This window comes from Lissotriton vulgaris, unplaced genomic scaffold (assembly GCF_964263255.1).
Source record: "Lissotriton vulgaris unplaced genomic scaffold, aLisVul1.2 SCAFFOLD_462, whole genome shotgun sequence".
Taxonomy (NCBI): Eukaryota; Metazoa; Chordata; class Amphibia; order Caudata; family Salamandridae; genus Lissotriton; species Lissotriton vulgaris.
In genome coordinates this window covers 974,726-995,416 of record NW_028255543.1, presented here as the reverse complement: position 1 = coordinate 995,416, position 20,691 = coordinate 974,726, and the positions used below count along the sequence as shown (strand labels likewise).

At 44.3% G+C, this 20,691-nt stretch overlaps 1 protein-coding gene and 1 pseudogene across 1 annotated transcript; both read right to left on the bottom strand.

Annotated features, from left to right (window-relative positions):
- Positions 1-2,097: 2,097 nt before the first annotated feature.
- LOC147659093 (endogenous retrovirus group 3 member 1 Env polyprotein-like) lies at positions 2,098-3,608 on the bottom strand (annotated as a pseudogene).
- A 12,025-nt stretch (positions 3,609-15,633) lies between these two features.
- Positions 15,634-16,905, bottom strand: LOC147659092 (uncharacterized). Its single transcript, XM_086951975.1, has one exon. The coding sequence runs from the start codon at positions 16,903-16,905 to the stop codon at positions 15,634-15,636; it is 1,272 nt and encodes a 423-aa protein (XP_086808101.1).
- Between the last annotated feature and the right edge of the window lie 3,786 nt (positions 16,906-20,691).

Here is a 20,691-nt window from a genome sequence, read left to right as displayed (position 1 = left end):
TCTGTAAATTCTTTAAAGAGCTTTATACGGAACCCGCAAGATCCGTTGATTAATTCCTACTTGGAAGATGTTCCACTCCTAAAACTTACGGAGGAAGAAAAGGAAGATCTGAACAAAGAAGTCCAAGAAGGCGAAGTGGCCGATGCCATCAAAAGTCTAAAAAAAGGAAAAGCAGCGGGACCGGACGCTTTACCGTACGAACTATATCTGGCATTAAGAGATATTCTACTTCCACATATTACAGAATTAATCAATATAATTCTTAAACAGCACAAAGCCATACCAGATTCCTGGAATGATGCTATAATTACAATTATTCTAAAACCAGGAAAAGACCCAGCCAGATGCGAATCTTACCGCCCGATTTCACTGCTGAACGCAGATTATAAAATCTTTACTAAAATCATGGCATCGCGATTGGGGAAAGTACTGCCGAAACTGCTGCATCAAGATCAAAAAGGGTTCGTCAAAGGGAGGAATTTGCACGAAATCACACAACAACTTTTAACTGCAATAGATATCGCAATTAACGAAAAAAACTCCTCTCACTATACTCACTGTTGATGCCGCAAAGGCTTTTGACAGGGTCAATTGGGCCTTCCTAGAGAAAGTTATGGTCAAAAATAACATTGGACTAACTTTTATAAATATGGTAAAGCAAATATACAAAGCTCCAAGATCCAAGGTTTTAATAAATGGTAATCTCACGGAAAATATAAGGATAAGCAGAGGAACGAGGCAGGGTTGCCCACTCTCACCTTTACTCTTCAATTTGTATATTGAACCACTAGCGAACAAACTAAGAAATAGTAAAGAAATCACTCCATTTAAGCATCACACATGGGAGAAGAAAATCGCCTTATATGCGGATGACTTAATGATTTTTACAGACGATTACCTAAGAGCGAAAAAGACAATAGAAGAAACAATAGGAGCATTTGGGAAAGTTTCAGGATACCTGGTAAACCAAACAAAAACAGAGATTATGACTTGGAACACCCGATTTAAAAGTCACAACATAAAAAATGAAATCAGATACCTAGGAATCCTAGTGAATCAAGACATAGAAAAGATCTCGCAACGCAACTTGACCAAGGTAGCCGGAGAAGTAAGGAAACTGCTCAAGACATGGACATCCTTACCATTAAGTCTGATTGGGAGATCAAACATAGTCAAGATGACCATGAGGTACTGGGTTTTTAAGAACCGGTAAAGAACCGGCAACCCAGCGGTGCCAGGGGATCAACACACCAGAGACCTCGGGTTCTCCTGAGTCAGACCTACAGAAACTTCAGAGTCTTCCAGGTGGAGTCAAAGATTCGTTTATTGGCTGCAACCAAGGTGACAGGGTCCTAGAAGTACAAAGCAAGTATATTCAGGAGACTGCACACTTTTACAAAGTCAGGCTTCTCTTCTTATACATAGTATTCAGCCTTGGGCAAGACATTCCTTGGATTCGTGGTATTTCATTTACGGTTACTGATTACAAAAGAAAAGCAGAGTCATAATGACATGTACATATTTCACGTCGTGCTGCCCATAACAAATCATCAGGCAAGGCCCAACATTTCATCAGATATCGCTGGACCCCTAATAAAAATGGTCACCTCCCCATCATAAAGCAAGTGAAGAAAAGGAGTGGAGAAAGATGTGAGCGAGATATGGCAGGTGTGCGCGCTGAAATGGTTTTATGGCTGGTTGAGCCCAGATGCTATCTTGCTCGGCCACTGGGAGGGGACTGACCTAACGAGTTCGGCCTGGGGCAATGGTTCTAACTTGTACTGGGGTCAGGAAGAAGTCGATTAAGGAGTATGTGTCCTTGTGGAATCAAATCAACTGGATTAAGGCCTATGTAAAGGGCAACATGCAGCTAAGGGTTTTAGAAGGTAAATGACGATTTCGAGGTGACATCGTCACTCGAATACGCCGAAAATACATGTACTTGATGTACTCGTCATTCTCGGTCTTTTGATACCAAATTCGTTCTATTTCGACGAAGTTTTTATTCTCGAGTCTAGTACTATTATATGAATCCAGATTTTTCAGTACCACAGACCCTCCTTTTGCCCTAACATAGGGAATTAATCTATCCTCATGTTAATCTGAGTCCAGATCTATATTTTTAAAGTCATTGAGATGTTGCTGCAACATCATTCTAGTGCTGAGCTCATGTCCTGACACAGGTTTCCTTACACATAATGTAGCGCAGAGGCCACATATTGCAGGAGCACACTGTATGCATAGACAGAACAGGAAAAGAATGGCTAAGACCATCCCAATGACCATCAAAATTTTCCATCCCCAGGCAGATATCAGTCCCCAGAACCATCCCATTAATGACCAATCTCCTTTATCCACATGAATAGATTCGGAAATTTTATGTAGTTTGGAGATGGCCCCGTATACTGTTGGAGCATTATCTGGAATAAAAATGCAACAACTGGACTGGATCAATTTGCATACTCCACCTCGGTCCGCAAGTATTACATCCAAAGCAACCCGGTTCTGAAGGGTCATAAGTCGATCCGACTGGAGCTCAGCAGTCAGGTTACTAAGGGCACCAGCAGTTTCAATCACGGTGTATTCAACTACCCTTGTCAATTGCCTAATGTTTCTGCTGTGAACCATGGGTCCCCAGAACGGCAGAAACCCAAGTGCAAAATCACCAAATTCTTGACCTGTAGTGTCTTCTTTACTCAAGACACCTCTAACTACCCTTGTCCGATGGTAATCCGCCGCTGCTGTGTAGGTGGGAGGTAACAGGAATGAAACAAAACATGAGCCCGAGAAGTCAGGGGGCAACCATGTATAGGCTCTATCGTGGCAGATGAAATAAGTGCCCTTAGCTGCTAAAAACGGCAGGGGAAGTCTGGGTCCAAAAACGTAGGTTTCTGTACAGACACTCTTCCCAAGCTGAGCTCTGGGATTCCTACCAATGCCTTGCAGACACAGGTGACCTTGATGGGGTATGATCCAGATAGGGGACGATCTTTTGGCTTGCTGCTTTTCACTTAAGGTAGTGCCATATCCGGTCACGTTCCAACCTACATATGCAAGTATCTCATCATCCGGGGTATCTTCGTAAGAAGTTACTTCCTTGATCATGTCAACTATACCCTTGACTAGGGCGCTAGTCTTGAGGTTATCTTTTACAGAACGTAGGGGTTGGATTTCTCGTGCATATATGAACATTGTCCTATATGCCCATACTGACCATTGTGACTAAATGGCAGGACCAGATAGGGGATACCTCTATCCGTGGTGTGGGGCATGAGACCACACACCCAACAGTTGGTTGTGTTCATTACAAGTTGGTGTTGGTGCAATAACTGAACAAAAGAGTTATTAATGAACTCTAATCTCCTATTTGATTCGTGGTCAGGAAAAGGGTGGAAAGAATGAGAGGGAACAGTAGGAGGAGGTATGGGTGATGTAGTGGGCGCAAATGTCACATGAAAAGAGAACAAAACATAGCTTATCAAAAAGACCATTACGCTAAATAGCATAAAAATACACATTATTATAAAATTTCTCTTTGTTACTGTTTTCAAAAGTCTCTGCTTAAAGTTCATTTATTTGGCAGGCCTCTCCACATCAGGAAACTCCATCCTCTCTAAGGTGCTGCCCGCGGTGATAGGTTGTTTCTGCTAAAGGATGCTTCTGTCAGTCTAGGGCAGCTCCCTTGGACCAACTGGAACCAGCGACCTATCGTCGTCACCTGCACCCAAAAGTCTTTAATCAACCGCGGCCCTAGCAGCGGAACCCGGATGGCGGTTCGAAAATACAAAAATAAGCAAGTTACCTAGATGGGAGAATCTGCACTTTCAAAAATAGGATTTGGGAAAAACACACAATTTTTTATTAGTCCACAGGTTTTTTCTCGGATCATAAAATAAATCACTTTTACTTTAGTCTGTTTTTCTTGGTCGTAAATTGTAGCGTCTTTTCCCGGGTACTGTCTGGTCCAGAAACAGTAGCTCAGGTTCCACAGAGTTCAATTGTTCTGGTGGTGGCGTAGTGTCTTGAAGAATGTTCCCACTTTCGTAATCAGGATTAGCTTCTTTTACACGTTTTGTGCGCTCTGAGTCAGTGCCTCCTTTCCGGACCCATTGGTCATGTGGCAGAGGGAAGGGTATCTTCTTACAATAGATCCCGTGGACCCAATTGGCCTTCCCCTCCACTCTAACAGTCGACCTTGTAGACAGGAGGACGAGGTGAGGCCCGGTCCACCTGGGCTGGTCGTTTCTTGTTCTCCGGAAATTCCGGACCAACACCCAGGAACCGGGGTCAATGGAGTGATCCGGTGTCTCAGAGACCGGAGGCAAGGTGTTGTGGACCTGTTGATACAAAACACGCAATTTAGCCGTCAAGTCATACAAATAGTCAAGCAAAATTGGGTGTTGCAGCTCGCTAAACTTCGTGGGCCTAGGCACTCCCCATATGTTGGCTGGCCGACCAAAGATTATTTCGTAGGGGCTGAGTTTCATTCGCGAATGCACAGTCATTCTGGTGGATAGGAGTGCTAAGGGTAGAGCGTCAGGCCATTTAAGACCTGTGCTTGCTTGGATTTTGGCCAATTTAAGTTTAAGCGTGCCATTGTAACATTCCACTAATCCAGCTGATTGGGGGTGATTTGCAGCGTGAAACTTCTGCCTAATGCCTAGCCCTTCACACACTCTTCATCACACAACCCACAAATTCACTTCCGTTGTCCGACCAGACCATTCTAGGCATTCCGAACCTGGGGAAGAACTCTTTCACAAGGGCTTTCGCTGTGGACAAGGCAGTATTGTCCCTTAGGGGATAGGCTTTTACCCATCTTGAGAAGGCACAAACAACCACGAGCACATATTTTAAGCTGTTGCACCTCTCCATGTGTATGAAATCTAGCTGCAAAACCTCGAACGGATACGTAGGAGGTGCAAAATGACCAGCTGGAGTTGGGGTTCCCCTACCAGGATTGTGCTTCAGGCATACCATGCAATTCTTGACGACATTCTCTGCACACTTGGGAATCCCTGAATTCTTCCACACTGGGGCCAACAACTCGCAAATCCCTTTCGCGCTGATATGGGCCATCCCATGAGCCATTGTAACCACTGCAGGCACATATGCATCGGGTAACAACCATCTCTGTCGCTCTGTCGATTCAGTCCAACAACCATTTGCATCCATTCTCCCTGTACTTTCTTTCCACATGCTTAACTCTTTCTCCGTGGCCTCAGCTTGGATGGACTTTACACTTTCTATCGTGTCTTCACATATTCCAACATCACCAGTCCATCTTTCTGGGCTCACAACATACATTCGGCTCATCATATTCTTTGCAGTTTCCTTAGCAGTTTCATCAGCAAATGCATTTCCACGACCAACATCATCAGTCACTTTCTTGTGTGCACTACATTTCACGACCGCTACTTTCAGGGGCAACGTCAGTGATTCAAGAAGCTCATTCACCAACTGACCATGCTGAATCTTAGCTCCATGCGAAGTCAGGAACCCACGTTCTCTCCACAATCGTCCAAAACTGTGAGCCACTCCAAAGGCATACTGGCTGTCGGTATAGACAGTCACTTTCATTCCTTTGGATAACACACATGCTCTCGTCAGTGCCACGAGTTCAGCGGCTTGAGCTGAACCATGTGGTATTCGCGCAGTTTCAACGATTGTGTGCAAAGTTGTGACAGCATATGCGGTAGTCACATTACCATTTGGGAGTTTAAAGCATGAACCATCTACCCACAATGTACCATCACATTCAGCAAGAGGAGTGTCGAATAAATCAACTCTCCCTTTCGTCTCTTCCTCTGTTCTGAGGAAACAATCGTGCTGTTCTGAAGCATCTGATTCCTCAGCAATTGGTAACAATGTGGCTATGTTCAAGGTACTGCACCTTTTTATGTGCACGTGGCTCGCTAGTAGCGTCAATTCATAACTGGTCAGTCGAGCGCTAGTTAAGTGCTGTGTCTTTGTCCTATTTAACAATGTCTCTACCGAATGCGGGACCATCACGATTAGTGTATTATTCATTACTAGTCCTGCAGACTGTCGAATAGAAACAGCTGCTGCTGCTGTGGCCCTTAAACAACTTGGCAACGCTCTTGCTACCGGATCCAAAGTTGACGAAAAATAGGCGCATGGCCGCTGTCTATCTCCGTATAACTGAGTCAGTACGGACAATGCACAGCCCTCCTTCTCGTGGACATATAATGTGAAAGGCTTACTGTAGTTGGGGTTACCTAACACAGGAGCCGAACATAATGCTGTGCGTAATTCGAGAAAACTTTTCTGACACTCGTCAGACCAAGGAATGGGATTGGGTGTATTTTTGCACGTTAGTGTCAATAAGGGTTTGGCTAATAGTGAAAAATTTGGAATCCACTGTCTACAGTACGATGTTATGCCCAAGAAAGCGCGTACTTCTCTCTGCGTTCTTGGCACATGCAAATTTGCTATTGCCTGAATTCTTTCTGGGGTCAGTTTCCTCCCTTCCTTCGATAAGAGATGACCTAAGTAGGTCACTTCTTGTCGGCAATATTGAAGTTTGGAAAGTGACACCTTGTGATGCAGGTCACATAGATGACGCAGTAACGTCAACGTGGCCATTTTACAAATTTCCTCAGTATCTGCAGCGATGAGTAAATCGTCCACGTACTGTACGAGGGTGGAACCTTTGGGCAAAGCCATTGTGTCAAGCTGACTTTTCAGTGCTTGACTGTATATTGAGGGGCTTTCACAGTAGCCTTGAGGGGCGCGCTTAAAGCGGAAGCTGCGACCACCTAAACTAAAGGAAAAAATATCCCTGCTTTCCTCAGCAATCGGGATACTGAAGAAGGCATTCTTCAGGTCAATCACCGAAAACCAGGAGGCAGATGCTGGAATCATCGTCAATAAAGTTGTAATGTCGGGGACAACTGGGAATTGTGGCACTACTATCTTATTTACTTCTCTAAGATCAATCACGAATCTATACACAGGTGGCTGAGAAGGGTCAGTTAGTTTTAAAACAGGCAGAACAGGACTATTGCAAACATTTCCTCGTGTTTCTTCAATTACGTCTTTTTCAATCAACTCGTAAACAATCGCTAGCAAAGCTTTTTCGCCCTCATTGGATATTCGGTATTGGGGAATTCGTGGCATTTTGACATTCGACTTCAATGTTACAACATATGGTGGAATTTCTAAGAGACCTACATCATTCGGACCAGTAGCCCAAAGAATATCTGGGAGAAGTGCCAATTCTGCTGGTAGTGCATCTCTTGACAAATACATGGGAGAAACCACTTTCTTACCTAAAGTAAGTTGTACTCCTGAGGGGGAACAGTACAAAGTTGCATACAATCTTTTCAGTGAATCTAATCCTAGCAAATTTTCACCACAACCTGTTGTCAAAATAAGGGGTGCTTCGAATTCACAAGGACCAACAGAAAGAGATAACGGGTCAGAAATCGGATTTCTAACCGGGGCGCCAGAAAAACCTACGGAAACATTCATTTCGCCAGACAAAGGTGCGCCAGGGAGTTTGGAGTGCATAATAGAACTCTTTGTAGCACCAGTATCCAGCAGAAAAGGTTCTGACACACCCGATGTAATCACCTCAACGTAAGGTCCACTCTGATCTACTGGAACTGAAACAACTCCCTCTCCTTGTCTAAGGCTGTCCTAGCAATCGTTATTCTCCCACTGCTCATTTTCTGTGTAATACTCATCAACGTAGTATTGAGCTGTCCTGTCAGATACGTTATTTTGCTGATCAAACCTGTTCATAGAGTTTTGCGGTGGAAGGGGACGTGCGTCCTGAGGGGCGTTTCCACGCCCTCTACCTCTAGGCGCTTGCTGACTACCACGACCTCTTACGCCAGAAAATCCATTTGCGCGTTGTGGTAGGGCAGGACAGTCATATTTGTAATGACCCTCTTGTTTGCAGTATAAACACTGATTAGGACCTACGCGGTTTTGATTGTAATCGAATCTCTGCAAGTTCCTCGGAGGCTGCTGAAAAGTGTTCTGATAGTGATTCGGACCATTATTATTTTTATTACCACCACCACGTGGCGGATAGGCTTGCTGTAGCAAAACCTTCGTTTTGAGTTCTCTAGTTTTCTTCTCTACTTTATCTTTCTCATCTTTGTCTCTATTCTCGTAGTACTGTGCGGTAGCTAGTATCTGGGCTGAAGATGAGACTGCCCAAGAACTTTCCGAATCCTTTAATTTCCTACACAAATCTGGAAGCAGATTGTGCACAAATTTATCGACAAACAATCTCTGACCACCTTCTGTGGTCATATCCTGACCGCTGTGGTCAATGAATGTTTCTTCAAATCTGGTGAAGAAATCTGAAACAGTTTCTTCTTTCTTCTGCTTGCATGCAGATAACTTATCCCAATTTACGCGTATTGCAGGCATTATCGTTTTCATGTAATCTATTATTCTACCAGGTAGTTCCGCTATCAGAGGCTCAGGCTTGGCACCACCGACTTGTCGAGCATCCGTAGCAGTAATATTAGCCCACGTGTCACCTAATTCTTGGTCATGATCTACATGACGAATTTTTCCCCATAACGGCTGTGGAACAACGTTCCCGAATAACATATCGATATCAGCCAAATTCATTATACATGACCCAGCAGTTTGCGACAATTCTTTATAGTACCCTGCAGGATTTTTACGCGGATCTGGTAGCGTTTGTTTGAGTGCTAAAACTTCAGCTCCCTTCCATGGGACGTGTACCCATACGCGGTGAAAGTGTGGCAGAATAGGTGGGACAGCTGTCGCGTCACCCTCTCTCCACTGTGGGGGAACTTCTCTCATAGGGTATTGTCGTGCCTTTTTCCTACTAGATGTACTAGATTCCGATGGTGACCCAGAACTGCTTCCCTTACTTCGATATGATAATAGCATTTCAACTGCTTTTTCCACATCGGGACCTACAATCATACCCTGTCCAAACTTAAACCTTATACGACACATCTCTTGTGGGAGGCAATCCTGATCATTGTCTTCTAAATCCTCGCAAAGAAAAACACACATCTGTTCGAACACATATCTCTGTGTCGCTGCTTCCCATTGATGAAAGACTTCCATGACAGACTGTAAATCATACTTTGCAGTGTCCATGACCCATTTCCGAGCTAAACTATTCAGTGAATCTCTCTCTTGATAATCAGGTAGTTGACTTCGCAACTGTCTTCTACTTATGTTAGGTGTGGTAAATAAATAATTAAATACCGGTTCTATTTTTGACTGGATACAATATAAACAGATAGCTCAATAAATAAGAGTCAAGATTCGAGGTAGCTAGAGTTAACAGGCTTTAATCAGGCATAAAGGACAGGAACAGGACAGCCTGCATGGGAATAGGATGGCAGCTGCCGGGGGCAGGAGAATAGTGCTAACATCAAATTAACAGTGCATTAGTATATATACTAAAACAATTACATTTCATTCAATACAGGAGGCGTAACAGTGGGCGTGTCTTGTAGCAGTCGCGAAAGATAAGGCATAAAGTGGGTGTAACAAGAGGCGTGTACATAGACATGTGGTATGAACGTCACAGAAGTGTCATGAATGGGGCGGAAACATGGAGGGGGCTACCTAAGGAGCTGGGACCTCTGACCTAGTGGTGCGCGCAAACGGGCAATGACGTGTTACCAGGGAGAACTGGGGGCTATGACTTCTGCACTAGAAGAGGAGACTAAAGTCTGCGGAGTCAGTGCGACATGTACCTAAAGCATATCTAGTATCTGGTGTTTGGAGAACATGTTGATAGAATCCAAAAGTTATCAGGGCGAAGGCTACTTGACACTAAGACTGGTGCATACATTATTCTAAATGTATTGTGTGTGCGAGGAATATTCTATGAACATTAATACAGTATTTCTCTTACATGGAGACAGAAAGGCTAGACCATGACGGAAATTATTGATGCGATTCAGTAGCTTAGGAATGCAGAGAAGGAGGGCTGGACTGATAACTAGAAGCATAACATACTCTTGGCAGACTGGGAGGCAGAGCCAGGCCGGGCCGGGCACTGTGAGGCAGGATGTAAGTGAAGGGTCAGGGATGCAGGTGGGGGCTGTATCGCTCCTCGGAGAGGGTTCAGGAGACAGGAGCTGAATCTGATGTCCGGGCCCTTTTGAGGCCTAGAAACGGGGCCTTTTACTGAATTATCGTGCACACTGTAAAATGTGGCAACGTAGGTTTACATAGGCCTAATATTCGTTGCTTTCACGGGAACTAGAAACTGGCATACTAGAGTTGGACACAACTAGGATTGCGTCTTTAATCGATCATAAGGAGTACATATGCATATTAATCATGCACATATAACTTAGGATGTGGAACACGTAGGGACACAGAACATGGCAAAATTTACTTTTCCACATTCCCTCCTTGTGCCCTACGTTTCCATCAGGAAACATCAATATTCATGATACCATCTATCATTTCATATAGCATCATTTGCTCGTCTCGAATTGTCTTGGAACGGGACTTAGGACTAGGAATACAGGATGTAGCACAAATGCCGCAAATCGCAGGGCCACATTGTAAACAGAGGCAGCAACTGAATATGATCATTACTGCTATACCTAGGAATGACAATACTTTCCATCCCCAGACAGAAATTATACTCCAGAGCCAACCGGACCATGTCCAGGTGCCTGGATTCTGGTGTAACTGATGGGCAATTTTATGAAGTCTGGTTATAGCTGAATAAACAGACGGCGCGTTATTAGGAATGAAAATGCAGCAACTAGATCCGATGACTCTACATGCTCCTCCTCTATCGGCCAGTATGACGTCAAGAACGAGACGATTTTGGAGCACGACAAATCTCATAGCAGATTGCTCTTCGGTTAAGTTACCTAGAGCAGAAGTAGTCTCATTCACTACTGCTTCAAGGGTTCTGGTTAACCTACGTATTAGCTTACTATTCTGGACAGGGCCTATAAAGAAGAAGAAACCTTTATTGAAGTCTTGATACTGTTCTAGAGTAGTTTCAGTTTGATCGACAATCGGGGACTCAATCTCCCTTCTATGTCTAAGGTGTACTAGATGTGTGTTTCTATGATAATCAGATGGGGCTAGAAAAACTGGTGGCAGTAGGAAGGCAATGTAACATGTTCCATCCCAATCGAGGGGCAGACGAACATATGCGGTCTGACCACAAACAAAATAAGAATGACGTGAGGCCTTGAAAATAGATTTCCCACTGTCACTATACTTGACAATAATAGTACAATCACTATGTCCTACATGTGCGGAACCATTCTTTCTGACACATAATTCGCCTTTGACTGGTAATACTGAAATAGCAGGCAAATCTGGAGTGGTATCGGATTGAACATTCAGGACCATGAAATTCGAGGAATAATTACCTAAATCATATACTTCATTTTCTAGATCCAACCCTGTTCTATGGGGAAGACCTTGGTTATCTGGGAAACATGTTCTATTCAGAAGGGACATATCAGTTGAGGATGACGTTAACGTGGACCATGCTCCACACGAACCATTATGTGAAAACGGATAAGGAAAGAGTGGCAGAACTCCCTTCGGTGTCTGGAAAGGGGGGAGTCGACCACACACCCAACAATTAGTGGCATTGCTGGTCTGGTGTGAATAATGTAACATTCTGATAAAGGTATTATTTCGCATAGCAAGACGATAGGATAGCTCATGAGGAGGCAGATCACTAAATGTGTGCTCTACTGTAGTATTAGAAAACATATGTACATGTGACATTGGAAAACATAAATGAAAAGCATAACTTGTGCAGGAAACCATAAGACTCAAAAACATAAGAAATAACAAAGTAACGATGCATCTACTGCATACATTTTTCCGATAACGGATTCTCTTAGAGTGTTGACTAACTCTCTCACTATGGGGGTCTATCTCATACATGTCAGAAACCTGTCTAACCGTTTCACCCGAGAGGGACTTAGACAATTAAACTGGCTGACTTATTTTACTAGACCGGAGTTTCTTTTTATACTCCTGTTGCGGAGTTTCCTCTGACTGGGGAACTTTGAGTTCAGAGTCTGTTTTTAGGCAGTCTTTAGAAATTGGACAGTCCTTAGCAAATGTCTTTTGTCGGAGTCCATGAAACTTCTTGATGTGGGACAGATGGACCCATCCTTTTCTTCCCTCCAGTTTGGCCGCAGTCCTGGTTGTGAGCAAGACCATACGAGGCTCCTTCCAACGGGGCTCCAGTGGACTTGAACGATCAAAATTCCGGACCAATACGAGGTTTCCTGGAACGATTTCATGCGGTTTCACCTCGGTGTTGTCTGGAAATGCGGCGGCAACCTGTGAACGACAAGAGTGTAGGGCAGACATCAAGGAAGCTAGGTAATCTGTCAGCATATTACTGGAAACGTCTGTAATACTGCGGGGTCTAGGTGTACCCCACATATTTGGGGGGCGGCCGAATACGACCTCATACGGGGACAGACCTGATCTGGAATGTGCAACCATCCTCATGTAGAATAAAGCAACTGGCAGGGCAACTAGCCAATCTACACCTTTCTCTTTACAAACTTTGGCAATGCGGATTTTCAGAGTCTGATTATGTCTCTCTACGAGACTGGCTGCTTCAGGATGGCGCACACAATGGAACTTCCACTGGTACCCTAACAGAAGGGAAACATGCTTCATTAACTCAGATGAGAATGGCTGGCCGTTATCTGAATACACGACCCTAGGGAGTCCATAGCGGGGAAAGAACTCACAAACCAACTGCTTGGCAGTGGTCGCAGCTGTGTAATCTGGAACTGGATATGCTTCTGTCCACCTGGACAAAACGCATACAACTACGAGGACATACTTGAAACCTCGACATCGCTCCATCTGAATATAATCCATCTGGAGGACTTCAAAAGGGTGGTCAGGAGGTTGGAATCCACCTTGTTCCACCAGGACACTTTTACCTGGATTGAACTGACAACATTTCATACAGGTACGGACTTTCTGCTTGGCTGCAGCTCGTAAATGTTTGTTAAACCAAATGTTCTGGATTCTGTCTAACATGGCTTTTTCTCCTAAATGTGCAGGACTATGTGCGGTATTAATAATGACTTGAACCATTGAGTCGGGGAGAAACCATGTGGCTTTTCCCTTCGTCAACCATCCTTGATCTGTCTGGACCCCTCCTTGTTCGGACCATTTCTTGATTTCATCGGGAGTAGCATGTAACTGTATGTCTATAACATCTTGTGTAGGGTCCTTAACTGTCATACAAGTAGTCTGTTCTGGAATGGGTGTCTGTGTTGTGTTAACTGGAATGTCTGGAGTCTGAGCTGTAAGCTTGGCTGTTCGATCTGCTAGATCATTACCTTGAGAAATAATGTCAGTAACTTTCGTATGTGCTTTGCACTTCATGATAGCGATAGCTGTCGGTAAATGTATTGCATCTAACAGAGCTTGAATGAGGAGACCATGCTGAATCTTGGTTCCATGAGAAGTCATGAAACCTCTCTCCTGCCAGAGTACTCCGAAGTCGTGTACGACTCCGAATGCATAACGTGAATCTGTATATATGTTTACTTTCAGGTTCTTGGCACGTATGCAGGCTTGGGTCAGAGCGACTAGCTCTGCTGCTTGAGCAGACAGGGTGTCAATACGGTGTGTCTCTATAACTTCAGTTTCAGTAGTCACTGCATACGCGGCTACTAGTTCTCCTGTACTTGTTCTCATACATGAACCATCCACATAAAGTGTCAGGTCGGGATCGGGTAATGCAATATCTGTCAGGTCTTGTCTTGGCTTTGTCATAGTGTTAACAACTTCCACACAATCATGTGTGGCAGGATTTGAATTAACTGACGGTAATAGTGTAGCTGGATTTAAAACGTTGCAGCGTCTGATTTCTATGTGTGGCTGGAACAGTGTCAGTTCATAACCTGTTAAACGTGCAATTGTCAAGTGCTGGGTCTGTGTTCGGTTTAAAAGAACTTCCACAGAGTGTGGAACTTGTACTGTCAGGGAGTGTCCTAACACTATGGAATCACTTTGTCTGATAGCTAGTGCCGTGGCTGCAACTGATTTGAGGCACGCAGGCAGAGCCTGGGCTACTGGATCTAATGTGCTAGAAAAATAAGCACAGGGCTTGTACTGTCCTGCTTGATCTTGTGTGAGAACAGATAATGCAGTACCTTCACGTTCTGTGACAAAAAGTGTAAAAGGCTTACTGTAGTTCGGTGTAGCTAGAACAGGAGCTTGGCATAAAGCTTTCTTTAACTCATTAAAAGCAAGTGTATGTTCGGATGTCCAAGGGAGAACAGTCGATACAGCTGTCTCCTGTGTCGTTAACTGTATCAGTGGTTTGGCTAGATATGCGTACTGAGGAATCCATTGTCAACAGTAAGAAGTGAGGCCGATAAAAGCTCGTACCTCCTTCTGGGTCTTGGGCTGCGGAAGACATGCTATTAACTGGATACGGTCAGGTGTCAACTGCCTACCCCTCTTGGACAGTAAGTGTCCTAAGTAGACCACTTGCTGGACACAGAATTGAAGCTTCGAAGGGGACACCTTGTGCCCCATCTCGGCTAAGAAATACAGAACTGTAAGTGACGCACGCTCGCAATCACGTTCAGAACGGGCTGTGATCAGTAGATCATCGACATACTGGAGCAGGGCAGTGTCAGTTGGCATGTGAATATTGTCTAGTTGTCTCTTGAGTGCTTGACTGTAAATACTAGGGCTTTCTGTGAAACCTTGAGGAGCTCGTGTGAATTTATAGCTCCTTCCATTTAAACAGAAACCGAAAAGGAACTGACTGTCTGGATGAATGGGAACACTGAAAAATGCATTCTTGAGGTCGATAACTGTGAAGAACGTAGCTTCAGAATCAATGGCTGTCAATAGGGAAGAAATATCTGGGACTACTGGGTACTGAGGAATGATACATTTATTAAGTTCTCGAAGGTCAATCACTAATCGATATACTGGAGGTGCATTTGGATCAGTACGTTTCATGACTGGAATGATAGGAGAATTACATACATTGGAGTCAGTTTCTACAACCACTCCTTGAACAATAAGCTTGTCAATAATTTTGGATAAGGCTGCTACAGCCTCAGGTGGCAATCTGTACTGTCTGATTCGTGGCAAAACTATACCTTGTTTCAGAGTCACACGATGGGGTGTGATGTGCATACAACCAACATCAGTTGGACCTTGTGCCCATAGATGCTGTGGAACATTCAATAATCTTGGATCAAAATCACGTAGTACATAGTGACCTTTAAAGTCGCGGAGGAACAGGCGGACTCCCTCTGGGGAGCAGCATATAATTGCACCTAATTCTTTTAATGTCTTGATGCCTAATACATTTTCTGGACATGACTTTGTAAGTAACAAATCAGTAGTTCGGGACAATGGACCTACTTCTAGAGTAACTGGTTTTGAAATTTCATTTACAATGGGCTTTCCTGAAAATCCAAGGGAAACATTTCTAGAGCCTGAGAGCGGAGCCCCTGGAACCTCGTCATGACTGATGGTAGTCCTACTTGCCCCTGTATCAATCAGAAACTTTCTGTCTTTCCCTAATACTTGACTGTGTACATAGGGACCCTCTTGATCTACAGGTATCTCGATGAGAGGCAAGCCTACCTCCCTCTCTAGGCTGTTTCATGAATACTGCTGGTATTCTGGATACTTGGACTGTGCATACTGGTACATCTGCTGTGTAACATGCTGTGTTGCAGCGATAGGCTGCGGTATTGTAACTGTCTGTTGTGCATTCTGTGGTAACTGGGAAGTCTGTGAAACTTGTTCTTGTCTAGGCGGACGTGGTCTCTCTTTAGTCTTACCAGTAGCTATATTGTGTTTCAGAACTGCACACTCGTTTATAAAATGACCTGGCTGTTTACAATAATTGCAGGTCCCTTTAACGGGAGCTGCAGGATGACTGGCTTGATTCGTACCCCTCTTCTGACTGTCTTGGGGAACAGATTGTGCAACTAATACTTTCATTTTCGTGTCTTTCATACGTCTCCTTTCGTGTTCTTGTTCCTCCCTGATTCTGTTCTGGTGATACTGGAGCATCTGTAGCATCTGTGACGGAGTATTAGCTTGCCATGTACTTTCGACTTTTAAAACTCGATTTTTAACTTGTGGGCTTGAATTCTCGACTAGTTTAGTGACAAAAAGATGAGGGTATGACTCGCTACTTGTCTTCAAACCACTATTAATAATAAAACATTTCTCGAATCTAGAATAAAAATCACTAGTATCTTCATCTTGTTTCTGTTTGCAGGCTGAGATAGCATCCCAGTCTTCCTTTTTCGTGGCTAGTAATCTTGGCAAAACTTGTATTAACAGTTCGGGCAATTCTTTACATTTATCCCCAAGACCGGTACCTGGTACTCGTGTATTATCTTCAGCTTCTAGGGCTGTCCAATCTATCTTTTTCTCTCCCACCTCCCATTCTTTTTCTTTGAGTTTCTCATATATGCCCGCAGGCAACAGGACCTTTAACATTTTAATGATATCAGGATACGTGTATTCTCCCATACGGAGCATGTCCTTTAATTCTCGATGGAACCCTGCTGGATCTTTATCATGACAGGGAATTAACTTTTTCATTTCTAAGAGTTCCATCTTTGTGATGGGGGTGTAAAAAAACACTCGTTCTAGACCACCACCCTCTTTCTTGACTGGATGTACTTCTCGTAACGGATTCTGTCTGTCTATGTAGAATGATTTACTTTCTGGGGGTGAGACATGAACAAAATGCGGGTTCAGGAACGTTCGGTATTTGTGGCGCTGTTCTAGAATGACACTAATTAAATCGGTACCTAGACCTTTCCATCTGTACTGTAGTAACTCGTTTAATACATCATGTAGCGGACCTGGATCGGAATGCTGATCCTCATACAGTGTGATGAGGTGCTGGGTCATATACATACCCACCAGTCGCTGCTCGGCTGGGGGCAGTTTCAGAAACATTTGTGCCACTATTTCGTCTGCAAAAGTGGTAGAATCAGTAGTCCACCGGACTGCTGATCGGGCTAGTTCTTGTTCACGCATAGTACTAAGTTCACCATAACCTATTCGTGATTTCAGAATGTGATCGGTAGCTTGGAATACTTGTTCTAGGGAACATTGTTCTGGTACTGGAGTGGGAACAGTTTTCTTGTAGTCTGGACGTGAATGTCTGTCGGAAAGTCTAGTTCTACCTACATACGCTATTCTGGAAGGATTCTCGTCGTCTACCTCTTCCGTAGAAGAGTCATTTTCTTTCTCGGTTGCTTGTATTGCTTCTCGTTTCTCGTGTAACTTTATTATTTCTTTACGGATTTTCTTGTACATACTCTCTATAAAGTTCTGTGTCTTGTGTCTTCCCTCGGCTATATGGTCACTCCACCTAGTCAGGACTTTCATTTCTTCTGGATCTTTTCCTGGATAATCTTGTTCTCTTATTAAACAGTTAATTAAGAACTTTAAAAGCATGAGCTGAGTCTCGACTTTTCTCTGAACCATGGCTTCGCGAATACTTTCTGGATCTCTTCCTGTACGGATAAAACGATATATTCTGTCTAGATATTCTTTCATATTGGGCAGGAAGTCCAAATAGTCGGTCACCCTTCTTAAACGTAATGAATATATGACCATGTGGCCATCGCCTGAAACTGGATCATAACGACATTCAGTAAGTGCTCGCTTGATATCTGTGACGGTATGAACTTTTGGCGTACGCTGTAACGCTAGTTCATGTAGCGTCATACGTCTGTGTTGAGGCGGGGTACGAGGAGAACCTCCCCCCGCGGCTCCTAAACTGGAATCGTCGGTGTGCACTGTAAGTGCTGGCAGAGTGACTGGTAGAACGGGTACATGTACTGTAGGCTGGACCGGGGGTGCTGTAACATTAACTGGACCCACAGGACCAGTGGCTGGAGGAACAGGAATTACATTATTTACAAGAGCTGGCGGGACAGGATTTGCATATTCTGGGACTGTGTCGTCCAAATAGGACGAGAGAAAAATATCAGCTGCGGTCGGTTTATGACGTAGCTTAGTCGGAACTAGTGATGGCGGAAAATTACTGGATGCTTCCGGGGTTGCTTTTGGCAAGCCCTAGGCAAGAAGAGGGTACATACCCTTAACAAGGGCATTTCTCTGTCTGTCTGACTGTTCTGCTTTGACTCGTTCACCTATTTCGATTAAATCCCTTTCTTGGGCTTTCTCTGAGCATTCTCTACTTAATTCTGTTTTTCTGAATTCTTTTTCGGTTCTTTTATGAGATTCTTTGCGCCATAACTCGATAGCATCTTTCTGGGACTGTCTGGATTTCTTTTTCCATAATGCTTCTTCTACTCGCATGATGCACTCGGCATCCCATGTGCCTGATACAGGCCATCTATATTTCTCTTCGAGATGTCTGGTATAATCAGACCATAAGTCTAGATATATTATGGCACTTAAGCCATGCTTGTGATACATAAAATATCCTGGACTGTCCGTAGGAGGGACAGGGACTGCTTCCTCGAGCAGCCCTTTTCTGGTTTTTAACTGACGTAATTTAGAGAACAGAGGCATTCTTTTATGCTAGAATCTGAACACAATACAATACACGATAAACACAATAATAACTGGAGAAAACAAATCATTCATACCACGACATTGAAAACACATTAATAAACATTTAAAATAACAGTTCGGACAGAATATTACCTGGAATACTGAGAACAGAACACATGAATTTCTCGAGAACGGAACTTACTAGAGTTACTAGATGCACTGCTGAAACAGTACGAAACATACCGGTCCCATAAAGAGACACGTCAGGACCCGCATCCACCTAGGTGGACACTTCGTGTTGGATCTGTGTACCCAAACCCACGGACCAGAGACAAATTAATTGACCCTGTCTGGATACTACCCCAGCAACGGTACTCACCGGGCAGCAAGAATGGAAGGCCTCGGACTGGACTGGACTGCTACGACGACGGACTACGAACTTCGGACTTCAGTTACGGGTGGGCCTCCGGATACCTCGGACCTTGTACTCTCGGCTTGGGCTCTGGTCGGGACTCGCCGCGTTCCTCCACCGCCTCGTCTGGATGCTGGACCGCAACCTCCGTCTCCTCCGTGGGCCTGAGGGATACTTGAAGCAGAAATATCTGCACGTGCACGGTATGGTTCCGTCACGGCTGCAGAGGGTCAGAGGGCTCGCGTGGCTTCTCCGGCGCGTGGGGAAAGGGCAAGTTCCTGTTCGGGCGCCATTATGTGGTAAATAAATAATTAAATACCGGTTCTATTTTTGACTGGATACAATATAAACAGATAGCTCAATAAATAAGAGTCAAGATTCGAGGTAGCTAGAGTTAACAGGCTTTAATCAGGCATAAAGGACAGGAACAGGACAGCCTGCATGGGAATAGGATGGCAGCTGCCGGGGGCAGGAGAATAGTGCTAACATCAAATTAACAGTGCATTAGTATATATACTAAAACAATTACATTTCATTCAATACAGGAGGCGTAACAGTGGGCGTGTCTTGTAGCAGTCGCGAAAGATAAGGCATAAAGTGGGTGTAACAAGAGGCGTGTACATAGACATGTGGTATGAACGTCACAGAAGTGTCATGAATGGGGCGGAAACATGGAGGGGGCTACCTAAGGAGCTGGGACCTCTGACCTAGTGGTGCGCGCAAACGGGCAATGACGTGTTACCAGGGAGAACTGGGGGCTATGACTTCTGCACTAGAAGAGGAGACTAAAGTCTGCGGAGTCAGGGCGACATGTACCTAAAGCATATCTAGTATCTGGTGTTTGGAGAACATGTTGATAGAATCCAAAAGTTATCAGGGCGAAGGCTACTTGACACTAAGACTGGTGCATACATTATTCTAAATGTATTGTGTGTGCGAGGAATATTCTATGAACATTAATACAGTATTTCTCTTACATGGAGACAGAAAGGCTAGACCATGACGGAAATTATTGATGCGATTCAGTAGCTTAGGAATGCAGAGAAGGAGGGCTGGACTGATAACTAGAAGCATAACATACTCTTGGCAGACTGGGAGGCAGAGCCAGGCCGGGCCGGGCACTGTGAGGCAGGAAGTAAGTGAAGGGTCAGGGATGCAGGTGGGGGCTGTATCGCTCCTCGGAGAGGGTTCAGGAGACAGGAGCTGAATCTGATGTCCGGGCCCTTTTGAGGCCTAGAAACGGGGCCTTTTACTGAATTATCGTGCACACTGTAAAATGTGGCAACGTAGGTTTACATAGGCCTAATATTCGTTGCTTTCACGGGAACTAGAAACTGGCATACTAGAGTTGGACACAACTAGGATTGCGTCTTTAATCGATCATAAGGAGTACATATGCATATTAATCATGCACATATAACTTAGGATGTGGAACACGTAGGGACACAGAACATGGCAAAATTTACTTTTCCACATAGGGGTCGTAGCAGGCGACCCGAAAAGAGGTAAAAGAAGATTAGTAACAGTGCTGGCCATTTTCTGCCAAAGGGAAGGTGAAACTGAAGGACAAAAAGATGAAAAAACGGGGTGAGATAAGACGGGGGTAGAGATGGCAGAAGAGGTATCAGCAATAATAGATGTGGTACTAGGCAAAATCATAGAGGGGGCATTAGGAAATGTAGAAAACACAGTAGGTGAAATCGTAGAAAACACAGGTGAAACAGAAGTGGTCGTGGGCCTGGAGGAGGCTGCAC